This window comes from Melanerpes formicivorus, unplaced genomic scaffold (genome assembly GCF_026170545.1).
Source record: "Melanerpes formicivorus ecotype bairdi unplaced genomic scaffold, bMelFor1.0.p_v2 SCAF_37, whole genome shotgun sequence".
In the NCBI taxonomy this organism is placed as follows: domain Eukaryota; kingdom Metazoa; phylum Chordata; class Aves; order Piciformes; family Picidae; genus Melanerpes; species Melanerpes formicivorus.
The window spans coordinates 3,629,660-3,647,446 of record NW_027142389.1 but is presented as its reverse complement, the minus strand read 5'-3'; the positions used below and the strand labels follow the sequence as shown (position 1 = coordinate 3,647,446).

The following is a 17,787-nucleotide window of genomic DNA, read 5'->3' as shown; positions in this document are numbered from 1 at the left end:
AAGCTGAAATAAAGGGGCTTTGCCTAGAGAAGAGCACTGATGTGCTGTGTGTTTTCATTGCACATCATAGACTGGAGTGGGTTGGAAGAGATCTTTAAAGCTCATCTAGTCCAAGTCCCCTGCTCTCAGCAGGGATGGCTTCAACCTAGAGCAGGTTGTTCAGAGCCCTGTCCAGCCTGACCTGGCATGGCTCTAGGGATGGAGCACCTACCACCTCTCTGGGCAGCCTGGGACAGTGTTTCATCGCCCTCAGCTTAAAAGCATTTCTCCTTCTAGCCAGTCTGAATCTCCCTCTTTTAGCTGAAAACCATCACCTCTTGACCTGTCACAACAGGCCCTGCTACAAAGTCTGTCCCCAGCTTTCTGGCAGGTTCCTTTCAGTACTGAAAGGCCAGAGCAAGCTCTCATGGAGCCCTCTCTTCTGCAGGCTGAACCCCAACTCTCCCAGCCTTGGGAAGATGGTTTTAAACACACCCTCAGCTGTTCAGTGAATTCTTCCCACTGTCATTCCCTGTCTCTCCCATCCCTGAAACAGAGCTCCTGTCTCACCAAGCACGATTTTTACCAACCACTTAGTGTTAGGGCAGTGGAACGGGGCTGGCCAATCTCTTTGGAACCTCATGGGATGTGTCAGAGCTGTTGATGGTTTCACAACCCCCTCCTCACCACCTGACTGTGCTGTGGGCTGAAGGGCAGTTTGCTGCACAATGAAAACCCTGCCTGTAAACCCCCTCTTGCCTCACCCTGCATTTTGAGATGAAGGTAGGGAAGCAGCATCTTTGAAATACCTGCACTTGAAGGCAGGTGTTGAAAGGGGCTTGTCAGCCAGAGGAAACATGACTCTCAAATGCTCTGTTCAGGCCTGCATGGGAAGGGAAGGAGCATGGGCAATGCTTTTCACTCTGTGTGCTGTTAAATGACAAAGAGTGATGCTGCTTCGAGCACAGCTTCCTGCTTATGCTTGAGGGAAACGTTTTTTCCCTAGCTGCTGAAAGATTCACTCCAACTCTGCTGTTGTCCTGCCACATCCACCTCATCTCACCAGCTTGTCTAAATGATCTCTCCTTGGTTTTCATGCTTTTTCTGCTCCAAACTGGTGTTGTCTCAGCTAAATATCTCCCAAGTCAATCTTATGTGCAAGCTTCTAGTAAATATAGCTGCAGCTGAAAGCTGAGATGTAGGTTTGGCTGCTCTCATACTCCCTGCATGGAATGAGTCAAATCATTGACTGCAGTAAGAGCCAAATCCTAGAGGCTCTAGATAATGAATGGTCATTTTAGGACTAAAATAAAATGATCTCTGGGGTCTGGCTTAGCCTTGGTAAGCAACTGACTTTTATTCCAAGTGAGTGTAATGCTGGATCAATATTCCCTTCAAAGCAGCAACGTCATTTTGTTTGCAGCTGAACTCTTTTCACACTTTAAAAAGCCTCTGGTTGCTTTAAGTAATAATCACATTCAATCTGTAGCTCTCAGTATCTCAGGAGGCTTGGTCTGAGAGATTTAAGCTAAATAGCTGAGTGGAAAACAGCTGTTCAATTAATACTCTGTCTTTCTTGGCAGCAGGGTAGGGCTTGATGCTGGGCTATGGAAAATGTAATTGCTGATCTAACAAGTCATGCCATACTCCTTCAGGTGCAATTGTTCTTCTCGTTCCTGCCTCACATTTAGTCTGTCAAGTCAGTAGACCTTCAAATGTGAATCAAGAGCAAGAAATGAAACAGCTAATGAAATGCAGTGACATACAGAGAGCTGACTTGCCAGCAGTGTGCTCAGGTGGCCAAGAAGGCTAACAGCATCCTGGCCTATATCAGCCATAGTGTGACCAGAAGGACCAGGGAAGTGATTGTCCCTCTGTGCTCAGCACTGCTGAGGCCACACCTCGAGTGCTGTGTTCAGTTTTAGGGCACTCACTTCAAGAAGGAGGTTGAGGTCCTGGAGTGGGTGCAGAGAAGGGCAAGAAAGATGGAGAATGGTCTGGGGAGCAGGGCTGGTGAGGAGTGGCTGAAGGAAGTGGGGTTGTGTAGCCTGGAGAAGAAAAGGCTGAGGGGGAACCTTCTTGCTTTCTACAACTACCTGAAAGAAGGTGGTAGCAAGGTGGGGGCTGATTTCTTCTCCCTAGTTACCAGCAATGGGATGAAAGGAAATGGCCTCAAGTTGTGCCAAGGGAGGATATTAGAAGAAACTTCCTGGTGGAATGGGTTACCAAACACTGGAAGAGGCTCCCCAGGGTGGTGGGTGAATCCCCATCCCCGGATGCAGAGAGATAGAGCTGAGGAATCTGGCTCAGCACCAGACTTGGTAGAGTTAGCTAATGGTTGGACTAGATTTTAAAGGTCTCTTCCAACTGAAACAGTTCTATGATTACATCTTTCTATATCTATAAAAGGCAGGATCTGTAATAAAGTAATTGAAAAACAAGCAAACAGTGCTGTCACAACTGAGAAAAGAGAGTGGCCAACTTGTTTTACTTATTCTATTTTGGAGTAGCTCTGAGACCACCTAATTAGTTGGCTGTGGAGCAAAACCCAGCAAGCAATCACTTCCAAGATCTTCTCTTAATTGGATGTCTGTATCCAAACACACTCCTTAGTAGGGTTGCTTGGCATAACAATCTGCTCATGCACCAGAAATGTAAGCAGCTCAAGGTCAGCACTTGGAGTGCAGCTGAAGGGCTTAAGAACCACCATGACCCAACCAGAGCTCTGCTCTTGCAAGAGCTCTAAGGTTTCAGACCCTTCCTTTCAGCTGACCTCATACTCTGGCCCTTAGCAGGAGCAGTCACACCTAATCCCTTGGGATGTGAAAGCCCCAGGTGCAGCAGAGCTTTTTGCCTCGCCCTGGAGGTAAAGACAGCTTCACCTGACAAGAAGGGAACTTCTCCTTTCAGAACTGCATTATCCATTCCTTGTTTTATCTCACTGCTTTTTCTGTCACCCAGCAGCCTTTTGCCTGCTTTCACACCAGCTGTTTCCTCTCCACACCGGCGCTGCAGCACGCCTGCGTCTAGTCAAACTCTTGCAGTGGAATAAGGAAAAGCCAAAAGCTTTTATTATGCCTTTTTAAGCAAACATACATCATAGTGTGGGGAGTTACTGAGTTAACATATGCTGAGGCATCTTCAGAAGGCATGAAGTGTTGGTAGGCATCTCTAAGGAAATTAGAATTTGCTATTTTCCAACTGGTCCCAAGTCAGCTGCTGGGGGAGGGGAAAAACACACTGCCAAATGTTGGCATCTTCTGATCAAAGAGGGAACAGAACAGCTTCTTTAGGTGGTGCACACACTGTTACCTGTCTCCAAAGGGAGACCCAGCAGGGGTTTTATCTCCTGTTCACCTGTTGCATCCGTGGGGTCTATCCCAGCGTAAGGATTGCTCTACCTGTCTAGTTATTCCCCCCCACTAGCTTCATTAACCCCACAGATGAAGCCATATTCTCTGAAACAGCTCTTCCACACATGGTGTTACTCAGAAAGCTACTGGGGGGACAGCTCCACGTGTAAACATCTCCCTAGAAGTGCGACTCGGAGGTCGGGTCTCCTCCGTTGGTGATGGCCTGGTCGCTGATCTCGTCCTGCGGCGCCGGGAGCGCGGTCTTTGTCAGAGGGGTCTCGGTCTTGAAAAGAGAATCCATCTTGATCTGGGTTTTGATGTTGAAGGACTTCTGGAAGGATTCTGACGTGAAGTAGTAGATGAAGGGGTCAAAGCAGCAGTTCATGGTGGCGATGCACAAGGTGATGGGGTACATTGTCCTGGCGAACCTCTCCAAGGAGCAGTTGGCTATCGCTTGGGAGCGCACGAGGGCGTAGAGGAACAGGATGGAGTTGTACGGCACGAAGCACACGACGAAGATGGCCACGTGCACGATGATCATCTTCAGCACCTTCTCTTTGTTTGTCCCAATCTGCGACAAGGTGGCGGGTTTCCGGAGCGTCCTGAGAACCAGAGAAGAGCAGGTCAGGTTGAGCAGCAAAGGGATGATGAAGCCTACCACTTCAATAAATATGGTGATCTTGGACAGGTAGGTTTTCCAGATACGCTTGGAGAAACCTTCGAAGCAGGTGGTGCTGGTGTTGGAAACGTTGGTCGTGGAGAACAAGGAGGCCGAAATGCCGCCGCTGAGCACCAATATCCAAACGCCGGCGCAGACTATGGCGGAGTTCCTCCTGGTCCTGATGGTGCGGGAGCGGAAGGGGTAGACGATGGCGAGGAAGCGGTCGACGCTGATGCAGGTGAGGAACAGCATGCTCCCGTAGATGTTGGTGAGGAAAGCCGTGCCGGAGATCTTGCAGAGGCTGTCTCCGAACGGCCAGTGCCTGTTGAAGTTGTAAAAGATCTTGAAGGGCAGGGTGAAGACGAAGAGCAGGTCAGAGACGGCCAGGTTGGTCATGAAGATGGCCGTCTCGCTGCGCATCTTCATCCGGAAGCAGAAGACGAAGAGGGAGGCACAGTTCGTAATCAAACCCAGGATGAAGACCACGCTGTACACGGCTCCGTACAGGTTGTACTTAAAGGAATCATCTGTCAAGCAGGTATGATTGTTGCTGTGGTTTCCCATGCCAAGTTTGGGATGTGCTTCCAAAGGGCTTCAAAGTCTACTTCAGTGACATCCATAAACTCAGGCAGCGACCTCCTCTCTTCCCGAGGAAATGCATTCCAGGAAGGGGGCTCCAAACCTCGCTACCGCCTCTCTGTCCTGAATCCTTTCATCCTAAAGGGGAGAGAAACAGATGCCATCAGTCCTGCCACCTGCTGTCTCCTCAAGCTGGCTGTGCAGGAGAACACAGACACTTTGCAGAATCCCAGCAGGGTAGGGTTTGGGAAGGACCTCTGGGGATCATCCAGTCCAGGGTCACCCACAGCAGGCCGCCCAGGATCACAGTGTCCAGGTGGGTTTGGAATCTCTCCAGAGAAGGAGACTCCACAACCTCTCTGGGCAGCCTGCTCCAGGGCTCCAGCACCCTCACAGGAAGGAGGCTTTTTTTTTCCCCCTTCCCAAATGAATGGATATGCAAACAAACCCAGCAATTAGTTTTCAAGGTAGCCTTTTATGAATTCCACTATTATTGGGGGTTTTTCAAAGTTGAACACAGCAGTTATTGTACTCAGTCTTTCCTTCTCTCATCATCCCTCATCCTCTCATTAGGAAAGAGAGTCCATGGCTAATTCCAACTTTCCACTTGGAAAGGGTTCTCTCTAAAATGTGAGATGGAATTGGCCCAGTGTGTTTGGAAAGAAATTAAATCATGGACCCACAACATTACCAAGGTATAGAATCAGCCAGAAACATTCACTGAGACTTGTAATGAGAGGAGAAAGAAGGTGAAAGTTTTAATGGTGGCTTTTAACTGCACAGAGATGAAAGTTCTCTTGGTTTTCATCCTGTTCTGTTACAGAAGAGCTAGAAGAAGCTTCAAACCTGTATTAAAAACCCCCCAAGCCTGTGTTAACAAAGTGTGAAACATGCCAAACCTATGTTCATCTCACAGGATTAAGTGCAGCCCTCAGCAAGTTTGCAGGTGGCACTAAGCTGAGTGCTGCAGTTGACATACCTGAGGGACAGGAACCATCCAGAAGGAGCTGGATCACAAGGGCTGTGTGCAGGTTATGAGGCTCAACAAGGCCAAGTGCAAGGTTCTACGGCTCAGTGGGGGTGGTTCCCACTGTCACCCACAGGCTGGGGGGATGGAATGATGGAGGGCAGCCATGCAGAGAAGGCTTGGGGGTGCTGGTGGGTGAAAAGCTGGACTCACAGCCCAGAAGCCAACCATGTCCTGGGCAGCAGGACAAGGGAGGGGATTCTGACCCTCTGCTCCACTCTGCTGAGACCTCACCTGCAGTGCTGGGTTCAGCCCTGGAGTCCTCAGTACAGCAGAGACATGGAGCTGTTGGAGTGGGTCTAGAAGAGGCCATAGCCATACTCTAAAGGCTGGAAGCCCTCTGCTGTGAGGACAGGCTGAGAGAGTCCGGGTTGTTCAGCCTGCGGAAGGCATTATTGTGACCCTTTGTTATGTAAAGGGACCTGAAAGCAAGCTGGGGACAGACTGTAGCAGGGCCAGTTGTGACAGCACAAGGGGTGATGGTTTGAAACTGAAAGAGGGAAGATTCAGACTAGACAGAAGGAAGAAATGTTTTTCTCTGAGGGTGGTGACACCTTGCCCCAGGCTGCCTAGAGAGGTGCTCGTGTGGGGCTCTGAGCAACGTCCTCTGGATGAAGATGTCCTTGCTGACTGCAGTAGGGAGTGGGTGACATTTAAGTGCCTGTTCTAACTTGGGCTTTCCCTACTTCTCTGCTTGGAGATAGGTGCATCCCCACACCTCCTTTTCAAAGGGAGACCAAGAATGTGGTATTTCAGCAATGTTTTTTTCAAAGCTGCTTTCCAAACTTACTCTTCCCACCTCTGGAAAAACGCTGCAGCTTTTCCTCCTAACATTTCGGGGGGGGGGGGGGGGGAAGGGGGAAGATATTACTTTGAAAAGGCCTTTTTTAAACTTATTTTAGCAAATCTAAAATGCTTTAAAGAAAGGCCTCTCCCCCAAGCTGTACTGACACCTCCATTTCATTTCTTGTCTTTGCAAAGGATCAGACCCCTGGAATCTGGGAAATCTCCTAAACCACCTTCCTCTAAGCCTTTGGCCCAAAGCAGCAAGCTTCAGAGAAGTGCAGAGTTGAGGTAAGTGCTTTCTGAACTGTCTTGATGCTCCCAGTGCTATTCCAAGTGCTATTTTCAATGACTGTGAGAACAGGGAGCTGGAAAGTCTCCCTCACTGGAGCGAGGAGAGTTTGAGTCGCAACCTGCAGTGGTTGCATCTTGGAAACGTGGAGCAAAGTTCTGTAACCAAGGGGGAAAACCTTTGCCTTGTAAACCACAGCAAACCAGTGAAAATGACACACAGTTTGTAATCTGTTAGTAATCTAAGACTTAGCAGCTACAACTGTGGAGTAATTTAGAGAGGTGAAACCCTCGTGAGGAGCAGGATCCCTTCCAGAAAGCGATCCTCTGACAACGTGGTTTCCACAACAGCCTTGTAATTGAGGTTAAAGGTTGAAATGGCAACGTACAAACAAAGTGGGTTAAGAAAGCATGGAACCAAGACCATTTGGGATGCAAACTGATCAAAATCAAATGTTTCCCACGTGTTTTCCTTTTGGGAAAGCTCACACTGACAGCTGTCTTGCACACAGGCTGTCAGGAAAGTCAAGCAGTAAAACATCAAGCGTTGAGAGTGGTGTAATGGTCACAGCATTGCCAGAGAGAAGGTACAAGTCCTGCCCTCACCTGGGAGAGCCTGGACACCAGCAGGCTTTACAAAAACCCAGAGAGCAGATGGTACCTCACCTTTGCACCTTGCTCTTACTACAAGAAGGATGTTGAGGGTACTGGAGTGGGTCCAGAGATGGGCAACAAAGCTGGTGAAGGGTCTAGAGCACAAGTCCTGTGAGGATTGGCTGAAGGAACTGGAGGTATTTGGCCTGGAGAAAAGGAGGTTCAGGAGATCTCACTCTACAGCTGCCTGAAAGGAGGTTGGACTGAGATGGGGGTCAGTCTCTTCCCACAAGCAATAGGGCAAGAGGAAACAGCCTTAAGTTTCACCAGAGGAGGTTTAGGTTGGACACAAGGAGCAACTTCTTCCAAAAGGGTTGTCTAGATCTGGAACAGGCTGCCCAGGGAGGTGATGCAGTCACTGTCCATGAAGTGATTTCAAAGCCATGTAGATGTGGTGCTGAGGGACATGCTTTGGTGGTGATCTGGCAGTGCTGGGTTAGTGGTTGGACTTGATCTTAGAGGTCTCTTTCAAACATGAGCACGTTAACAACCCATGTCCAGCTTTTCACCCATCACCCCAAGTCCTTCTCCTACCTCTCTCCATACTCCATCCCCTAGCCTGGATTGATTACAGGGGATTGCCCTGATCCAGGTGCAGGACCTTGCACTTGGCCTGTTGAACCTTATCTTTCATTTTAGTCTTTTTAATCCTACATCTGTGATGATATCCTTCATTAGCAAATGTTCAGAGCAGCAATAGGTGTGCTCCTATCTGATCACTGTTGATTATGTGGCAATGACAGAGGAGGCTGATCCACTGCTGGGGCTTGCTCCACAGCACATGTGAGTGGGAGCTCATTATGCAAGCTGCACAGGGCTTTGGGGACAGGTGGGCAGAGCAAAACATCCCTTGCACCCCTTTGTGTTTTGCACTCACCCCAGGGTTCCCCCAACTGAATGGATGGCTAAATGAACTTTGTTGTGAAAGGGCCTCAGAAGGATACCAAGCATTTGAACTTGTCAAGATGTTAGTAGTGAAATCTCAAAGGTGCACTCTGGATGCCTGGTAATCTAAATAACCTACAAGTTGAAATGCCTTTAAACAAGAGCTTAGCTGGATTCAAAAGCACACATGAGCTTTAACAGGAGTAGCTGTGCCTGCTGGCTTAGCCCTCAGCCTAATGTATTCATTTCTTGGCTGGGAGCTGCCTTTCAGTAAAGCAGGCTGCATGTTACCTCCATCAGCAGCAAGTTCTGTTCATACTGAAATATAACCTCCACAAGCAGATCCTTCTGCAGAGTGTAAATAATAGGTGTGCCAGACTCTCCCTCTCCAGGTTTCATGTCTGGAGCCAACCTCTGAGAGGGATTAGGTGTCCTTCAAAACCTTACAGAGCCATGTCCCTCAGAGGTGGATGCAAACCCCACCCTCCAGGCTGTGCACAGGGTTTTGGCTGCACCTCAAAACACAGCCTGACACAGCAGCTTTGAACTGCTTACCTTGACTACTGCCAGCAGCCTGACCCAGATCCTTGTTGCACAGGAGAAAAGGTGCTGCATCACTTCGTTCTTTCCCCCCACCTCCCTTGCTCTGCAGCAGACAACCACGTGGTAAAATCCCAATACTTTTTTTTTGTGCAGGGATGAATGGGAATTGCCTGCCAGCAATTGTCTAATGAAGTCATAGCTTTTCAAACACAGGCTCAAGTTGTTTACCTTCCAACACTGAGGTGTTTAAACAAGCTGACATGTCGCTTTGAAACTCAGCCACATCCTCTAAACTCTGCAGAGTGAGTTTACAGCTTTGAGTTTTCTGAAGGTAAAAGTCACTTTCCTTCCTTTCCACTAAGGATTAAAGCAGTAGGATGCTCTTTGTGCACACCACCTTCACCACTGCTATTGCTTGGCTATGAGGGGGGAAAAAAATCCCTACCAATGCTTTGTTGTGTGTTGGTTTAGCCTGGAGAAGAGCAGACTGAGGGAGGAGTTCTCTCCATGCTGAGGAGGGGGCAAGAGGATGGGACCAGGCTTTTTTCAGTCATACTCAGTGATGTGATAAGTGATAATGGGCACAAACTGGAACCCAGGAGATTCCATAGGTAACATGAGGAACAACTTCTTTCCTGTGAGGGTGCCAGAGCCCTGGCCCAGGCTGCCCAGAGAAGTTGTGGAGTAGTCTTCTCTGGAGAGATTCCAAACCCACCTGGACATTGTGATCCTGGGCAGCCTGCTGTGGGTGCCCCTGCTTTAGCAGAGGGGCTGGGCTGGTCCCTTCCAACCTGCACCATGCTGGGATTCTGTGTAAAAGGCAGACTTTCAAATCTGATTCTGTAATTCTGTGAAGTCCTTTCTTTCTGCCTCACACCCACCCCATCCTCCACAAGTCCATCAAACTGAGGTCAGAAAAAAGGGTGACGTTTGGGACAGGCATTTTTGCATCCTCAGGTTGTTTCTCATGTGAGTTGTAAGAGGGATGTAGCTTTATCAGTCTGAATATGTAGGACATCCTGTCTGCCTTCACTGAAGTGATTCCATCCTGCTCAGCCTTTTCTTGTAAGATCTGATAGTAACGTGAAAAGCTTTCAAATCTGAAGGATCTCTTTCTGAATTAGCACTCTGTGTATTCAGGTCACCTCTTGCTCTTGTAAGACAAAGGTTTTGAAGGCCCTGAGTCCAAAACCTGATGAACCACGAGGTGGGGATGCTGTGGTTACCTGGGTTTTGTCCAGCAGTGTCTCTAGGTTGTGGTAGCACCTGGCAGTTGTGTTTTGATGAGCTCTGATCCTGACCTTGGAAATTAAGCTTTTTTCCTTGGGCACAGCTCCTGCTTTATGCCTTCTCTTGACAAGAACTTCATTCATTGGAGAGCTTTTGCTTCCCTGTTTCTCACCCAGTTGTTGCAACCATTGTATAGCTCACTCCCAGCACTGAGCACGAGGCTATGGCTTTACAACCACAAACTTCATCGTTTCTTGGGGTATATTTTCCTCCTTCATTCCACTTGAATTATGTAGAAGGTTCAAAAAAGACTGGGGGAGGGGGAGTTGTCTGGGGAAGAATTTTGCATAGATCTTTCTACATGAGGCTATAGGACTTGGATTCTTCTAGGCTAAACACTATAGGCAGGTACAGAATGACTGCAACTGTTTGAATCCATGTTCTTGATAGATAAGTGTATTTACATTTAAGGCTATTTAACAGATCAATAAGAAACACTCTCTGTAAATCTTTCTGCCAATTCTCACTTGTTCAATTCTCATTTGAGAGAAGGGAGGCCATCCAGAAAGATCCTGACAGGCTGCAAAGATGCTGAGGGGCCTGGAGCATCTCTCTGAGGAGGAAAGGCTGAGAGATTTGGGGATGTTTAGCCTGGAGAAGAACAGCCTGGGTGGGGATCTTTCCGGTGCTCATCAACAGCTAAAGGGAGCAGGGGTCAAGGGGATAGGGCCAGGATCTTTTCAGTGGTGCCCAGTAGCAGGGCAATGGGCATAAACTGAAATCAGGAGGTTCCATCTGAACAGAAGGAAAAACCTCCTTCCTGCGAGGGTGCCAGGGTCCTGGAGCAGACTGCCCAGAGAGGCTGTGGAGTCTCCCTCTCTGGAGAGACCTCAAAGCTACCTGGGCATTGTGATCCTGGGCAACCAGCTGTAGGTTCCCCTGCTTTAGCAGGGGGGGTGGATTGGATGATCCCCAGAGGTGCCTTCCAGCCCTCATCACGCTGGGGTTCTGTGATTCTCCTGTGTTTCTTCCGTGGTGTGGTAGGAGCAGGAGAGAGGGTGGGATTAGACAGTGGGAAATGAAGCAGCTGCCTGTAAACAAAGCCCTGTTGACTATATGAAGCCATGGCCGAGCAGAAGTGCTTTAATCTCTTTCATTTACTAATCCTAAGTGATGTATTTGAGAACAGTAGGGAAAAGAAAAGAGAGGGGAAAACCCCAACGAGTAGCCAGAAGTGTGACTGACTTTGAAGTCCAGGCAAAGGTTTCTGTGGCTTCAAAGAGCCATTCTTCCCCGGGTTTTATCAGAGTGAATGCCCGGCTGGTGTTGGGGGCAAAAGGGGGAGACCACCTCTGCTGATTAGCATAGAAGACAAGGCAGGAAGGCTCTTCTTATTCATGGCTTTGACACTTCTTGTGCAGCGGTCCTCCAGACCCTCGGCATTTTGGTTTCCCACTGCTCGCGGTGCTGTAGTGAGGTCCACCCCACCTGGTGGGGAGGTGAAGTCCGGAGTCACTCCTGATCCTTTCGCTCAGGTTTCGCTGTCTGCTTCTCAGCTCCTCTTTGAGAGGAGCAAAACAAAACAGGGGAGCTCATGAGACATTTCCCCTCACTCAGCCATCAGGAGTGATCCTGGGAACTTGCTGGGGGAAGGTGGGAGTGCGCCAGCTGCTCCTCTGCTGCTCCTACACGAGGTGGCTTTGATTGATTGTCCGAGAACCCTTGCAGACCCTCCAAGTTCAGCAGCTGCCTTCTGCTGCTTGGGTCTCAGTGCACGAATTTAGGCAATCATGCCTAAAAGGAATAAACCTTTAGAATTTCAGCAGAGCCCGACTTTAATCATTCTCCAAGATGGAGTGGGGAGGTGGGAACTGAAGCCTATGGGACCTAATCCTAAAGGCATTGTTATCCTTTTTTGCTCTTTTTTTTCCCCCTTTTCAATTGGTCAGCATTGCCGTTGTCTCCTCACTGTCCTCTGAGACTTACAAAGCATTTCCTGCTCATGGTGACTCCTCAGTGCTGTATCTGTTTTGTGTTGAGCTAATTAAAATGTTTCCTTCTGAAGAGAATAGTGAACCGACTTACCCCAGATTCAGACACTGATCCTCAGGGCATGACTCTCTTTTTGTTTTCACTGGGAATGTCTCTCTCCATTTACATCATCCCTTTAACCCTTGATGTGCTTCGGCCTTCCCTACCCACTGCTGCTTTCAGAGGGGCTGCTCCACAGCCCAGAAATGACAGCATTCACTGTGAACTTCCCAGCAAAGTTTGCTTCATTTTACTCTTTCACTCAGGGACACTTTTTTTGCTTGCAAAGGCACCTCAGTGTGATGATGGAGGGCTATAGGAATGCTGGATTGACCTCAGGTCTCTCACTCTAAGGGTAGATCACTTTATAGTTCCTAGATTCAGTGGAGAAGATTTGGGTGCAAGGGGAATAAGCTTGACAAAAAGCTGAGTGACACTGTTTGACCAGGTGGTTTTGACTCAGGAGGAGCAGCTGGTGATGGAGGTGGCTCTGGCTTTGATGTAACCCTGCTTATTTACAAAGCATGGCTAAGGAAATAAATAAATAAATAGAAAAGAAGAGCCTCCTGTTTCCCTGACCCAACAGGGAACCCAACAACAGGACTCAATTTATTTGCTTACAGTTCCAAAGCTCTCTCCAGTCAGCATTCTGCCCAGAAAGCTGCCTTTCTTTTCTTGCTGTGACACCATTTCCAGTGGTTCCTTGGTGATTGCTTGGCTTTTTGGCTCCTTGTTGCCTTTGCACGAGGTGCCTGCTGCTGCATGAATCCTCCTTTCACTCGAGCATCACCTCTGGGCTTGTTCCTCTGCTGAAGCAGAGCTGAACTTTCACCTCTGTTTATCCAAAACATGTAAGCTTTTTCTTTTCCCCTTGCATACATCAGCACCAACAAGCTGCCAGCCACCCAGCACCACAGCACAAACACCCATTTCAGCTTTTGCAAGCTCGGTTGGGCTCAGGGATGTGCATCAGGTTTCCCTGTGGGTGTTGAGCATGGTCCTCCAGTGGTGCTCGGGGCCTTGAAGGATCTGTGCCCTGCATTTACTTACTGGAGGAAGCTGACAGAATAGAACTTTCTTCACTCCAATTGCCTTTGTTTTCAGGGTGGGGTGAAGGTTTGAGGGCTGTCTTCTGACAACAGCAGGGAGGGGGTGGGTATTGTCAGTCTTAGGCTCATGCAGTTTGAGTGCTGAAGATGGATGGTCCCTTCCTGGAGCTGCTGGGTTCCTGCTTCACCTTGGTGCACCTATCTCAGCAAGAAGTTTGGAGGCATGACTGGGATTTTCATGCCACCTCCATCACCTCCCCTCTAGGGAAAAACCATAAAGCTTCTGGCAAACATTCTGTGGTGTATGATGAAAGGAGGCATGAGGATGCACAGCAGGAGCCTGTGCTGGTTTTCAGTAGCAACTACAGAGGATACATTTGCAGTGATGCCTTAAAACAAGTAAGAAATCACTCCCCAATGCCAAAACATCAAATTGTAGCCAGTGAGTGAAGTCTCTTAGACATTAGATCCCTAATACTGAGAGCAGGGGCATGACACTGGGACACTGTGTGAGGGATGCTGCTTTTACTGCTAAACGTGGCAGTTCCTATTCACCACCTAAAAGCCTCTGGGTGCTGGAGAAGAAGATGCCTTAGCTGCAGATTCAAGAAACTACAATGGGAATGTGATGAGATGAAAAGAAAGGTTTCTGTCATGGCTGTCTGTTTACAGGCATAATAGGTACTCAAAGTATGATGACATCATGTTATGCACAGAGCAAGCAAGCTGCTCTCTTGCTAACGTGCACCTTTGTCTCGGGGCTTAGGGCCTGATGAATGTCCCTCAGTTTCACTTGCCAAGAGAAAGAGACTTTCCTTTTTCTGCAAAACCAAACCAAACTGTTACAAATGATTCAGAGAACTTTCCTTGCAGCTGGGGTCAGCTGAGGCTAGCTTGGCTCCAAAGCAGTGTGGATCTTTACCCCTTTTTCTGGGACTGAATTGAGAAGATGGTGCATTAGAGGAAGCCTTGCAGAGCCACTGCCTGCTCTCATGGATAAAGAGTTCCTATTTTTGAGGAGAGAATTTGCTTTTTGTGAAAGGTGGTTGCTCCCCTTCCCCAAGACTGAACTGGATCCTTATTTAGAGAGGAGGAGCAAGGTGTGAAGCAGCAGAGTGAGTCTCTGCACACACACTTGACCTGGAAAGACTTACTGAGGCTGGAGCTGTGCTCCAGGAGCCATCCTGCCCCAGCTCAGCTCACTGGTGTCTTATTTGTGATCCTGGAGCACTGAGCCATCAGACTAGGACCATCACATCATCTGTGGCAGCCAGCACCACTCAGACCAGCAAACAGAGCCCTGGTACTCAAATATGCTTTAAGCAGAGTGAGCTGCAGCCTGCACAGATGCATCACAGACGCTGGCACAAATACATACGGCTGCGAGTGGCCATGCTGTAAGTGCTGTGGCATGATAACCAAGTCCCACATTGTCTGGCTTTGTTCTGCTCTCCCCAGGGGCAATCTTCTCTCACTCTCTGCTCCAGATGTAACACACTCTCCTACACTCCACCCTTTCCCCAGGATCTGTCCCTAAGTTTGAGCAAAATCACCTGAATTCCTTCCTGCTCTTGTGCTGCAGCCATGGGGTGCCAGGCTGGAGCGGAGGGCAAGCATCTTACAGCCGGGTGCATATCCTCTCCCTGGCACAAGCTGCAGGGCTCAGGCATCAGAGAAAAGTTTAAACTGCACAGTGTCACAATTTTTGTCTTGTTACTCTGACCCAAAGTGAGCAAGTTGCTGTGTTCTGCTTGTCTGTCTGTGCAGAGCTCAGCTCCTACCTCCAGAATCTGGAAGAGACTGATGCTGATAACTGACCTAACCCCAGCTGAGGAGGAGTCTCATTTTCAATCTCAAAGGATTAAAGTGAAATGTATGCTTAGCCTTCCCCACTCTTCCTCCTTCCCATCTTTTTCAGGACTTTCTCTTAAAAGCCAGAGGCTTTGAACCCTCTAAAGTACCAAGCATGGTTTGCCTGCCCATTTCAGAATGCTGGTTAGGGAAAGAAGATGCAAAAGTGCTGTGAGGGAGGAATATCCTTATCACTGACCTGTGAACTTTGCACTTACCATCCTCTGAGTTTTACTGTCCTGCCCATATGGGGAACAATACAAAGCCACACAATTGTCTCCTCTCAGGCAGAGGGTAGGGAGTGTCATTAAAAAACCCCAAACTTCTCTTGCAAATTCTCCTGCGGTGGGCTTGCATTGTGGAAAATCCTATTTCTTCCAAGCAGCTGCCCCTCTAGATTAAGAACGTTGTTCATCATTCATTTTACTGCTGAGGCCAGTTTTCCTACCTCCTCAGAGCTGTGCTTGGTTTGGTTTTTGCTCTCTCTCTCAGGGAGTTTTGCCCCTGGGCTTAAAAGGAGTCGATTTTAGCCGCGAGTGAGAGCCAAGGTGATAAATAAAAGGGTTAAGTTTCGCAGTGTAAAAGAGACAACTTAACTGCCAATTTTTAACACTGTTTGTGGAACCAGATCTCGTCTTACACGAAGCTGAAAGCATGTCCCATTGTAAGCTGAGAGGCTAAGTTTGTGTCACATTTATATACAACGCTCTCTCAAGCTTATGCTTAAGTGTCTTTAGGATACCGGTTTCAAACACACCAAAATTAACCCCAAAGCTACTCAGGGGCTGCTTTGCACACATCTGAAGCCAGCAACAGACACAAAAGTCCTTAACTTGTCAGCTGCGGTGACACAATGAGGATTACGATGTGAAGCAGAACGATTTCCACAGCAACAGTGTGGAGGAGCAGCTCACACAGCGATTCCTTTCCAAAACCCTGGCGCTCATCTTTCTCTCTTTAAACAGAAACATTCCCCTCTCCCATCCCAGCCATCGCACGGCTCCGGCGAGAGGAAGGAGAGCTGCCCCGCTAGAAAAAACACTGCTAATCTCCATTGAAACGTACAAGCCGAGCCCAGCCCCGGCCGCCTTTCCTCCCGCAGATTTGTTGTCTGAGCCATCGGAAAACCCCACACTGCTTCGTGCAGAGCCCAGATGAAATCCGGAGGCCTCTCTGCTGACTTAGAAAGGGGAGGAAATCGCAACTTACCACGGCGGAGCGGCCGGGGCTGGCTCATGCCCGCGGCTCGGCGGTCGCAGCCCGAGTGCCCCCTGACAGCCCCCATTTGGCCTTTTTGTCTTGCAGCCGCCCGAGTCCCGCACTTCGGAGCCTCCCGCTCGGCTTCCTAGGCGGTTACCCCTTCATCTTTACAGCCGAAAGCAACTGCTAGCGAGCTGCCTTCCTTTGTTCCGAGAGGAAACAAAACTGCTCGGCGCTGCAGCCATCGTGTCTTGGGAAACGGGACGCAAGAATGGGCCCAATGTCTGGGCAGGGTCTGTGGGCTGGGGGAGCTCTTGGGGGTCTCGACGGGAACCGCTTTCCATTGGGCCAGGGCTGTATTATTAGCGCTTGAGCCCGCCCCGCGCCCGGGTCTCAGCCGGGGCTGCGATCCCTTCCAGAGCTGTGTTCCCTCCCAGAGCACTGCCCAGCCCAGCCAGCAGCTCCCCGTTCAGAATTAGCAGCTTAAGGACAGCCCGACAATAGGGAACGCGGATTTCCTGAGCAATTAGCTGGCGGACACGGCCTGCCAGAGCCTCCATGCCGGCGATGGTAATGAGCAGGCGGAAAGCTGGTTTCATCGTGGATTTTCCTTTGCGCGGCTGGATTTGGGTTTCCTTCCAATTAAAAAGTGAGGAGGAGTGGAGGGAGCTGGGAATCAGGAAAGCACTGGGTAAAGACTAGGAGGCTGCAAAGCAAAACTGGCCAGCAAAGTAAAATGTCTTTCTAAGCAGATCTAGAAACGCGACTCGCGTTAGGTCGAGGTTTGTCTTTCAAATCTGCTTGGAGGAGCTGACTAGAGCTGTCTGGACTCGTGTCCCCCAGCGCTTTGCTCTGAAAGCCCTGGGCTCCTGCTGGAAAACCTGGAGGCTTTCAAAGGTCCAGGGACATAATTGCAAACACTCCGGAGAAGTGGCCGCTCCGTCTGTGCAGCTCACCCCGAGGGCTGCCGCTGCCGCCTCGCAGTCCCCCCTCGGCTGCCAGCAGAGCCGCTAAAAGCTTGTTATGTTTTATCTCTTACCTTTAAAACATCAGCCCTTGGGCTAGGGACGGGGATCTTCTGGCAGCGGGAGTCATGCAGCAGATGGCTTGTTTGCCTCAGCCCGTGTACGCTGTGGAGCAGCCGGTGCCCTTTTACTCCTTTTTCAGCCCTCTCCAGTTCCATAGGTTTGAAATCCTGAGTCTGCTGTTAAAGCCCAGCCTCCCACCTAACGCCTCTCGCTCGCATTGTGTTTGTCTCTCCTTTTCCTCCGCTCTTCTTGGCCGTTCCCACAGGCAGCCAAGGCCAGTAAACAACTCATTGTGAAGCTGGAACTAATGATATTCCTTGGGCTGGTGGCCGATCCAGCGGGCTCCGACTCGCTGCTGCAGCACGCCCAGCTGCCACAGGCTTTTATCCAGTCCATGCAAATAACTTCCTGAGTATCTCATGTAACAGCTAACTCCAGGCTGCAAAACCTCAGCCTCCGAGGGCTGGCGGCTTAATAAAACACATCAGAACGCGAGCGTGGATTTGGGTTGAAAACGGTGAGGGTGCAGATGTTTCCTGCTCCTCGCGGTCAAAGGTCCCTTTGCCATTTTTCAGCTGGTGAAGGTGACAGACAGTCTGGGTAAACTGTGAAGGGATGGCTAAAGTCACTCTGCATAAGGGTG

General features: G+C 49.4%; 1 protein-coding gene across 2 annotated transcripts; it reads right to left on the bottom strand.

The window, feature by feature from the left end:
- Window positions 1-3,028: 3,028 nt before the first annotated feature.
- Window positions 3,029-17,527, bottom strand: LPAR4 (lysophosphatidic acid receptor 4). 2 transcript variants are annotated; one of them, XM_068157635.1, is made up of 2 exons: window positions 17,156-17,527; window positions 3,029-4,710 (listed from the first exon to the last, which is right to left on the bottom strand). In XM_068157635.1, the coding sequence occupies exon 2, from the start codon at window positions 4,555-4,557 to the stop codon at window positions 3,511-3,513; it is 1,047 nt and encodes a 348-aa protein (XP_068013736.1). In that variant the 5' UTR covers window positions 4,558-4,710; window positions 17,156-17,527; the 3' UTR covers window positions 3,029-3,510. The 2 variants fall into 2 exon arrangements, with proteins under 2 accessions (XP_068013736.1, XP_068013737.1); XM_068157636.1 differs by lacking the exon at window positions 17,156-17,527 and adding an exon at window positions 16,126-16,528.
- Window positions 17,528-17,787: the final 260 nt, after the last annotated feature.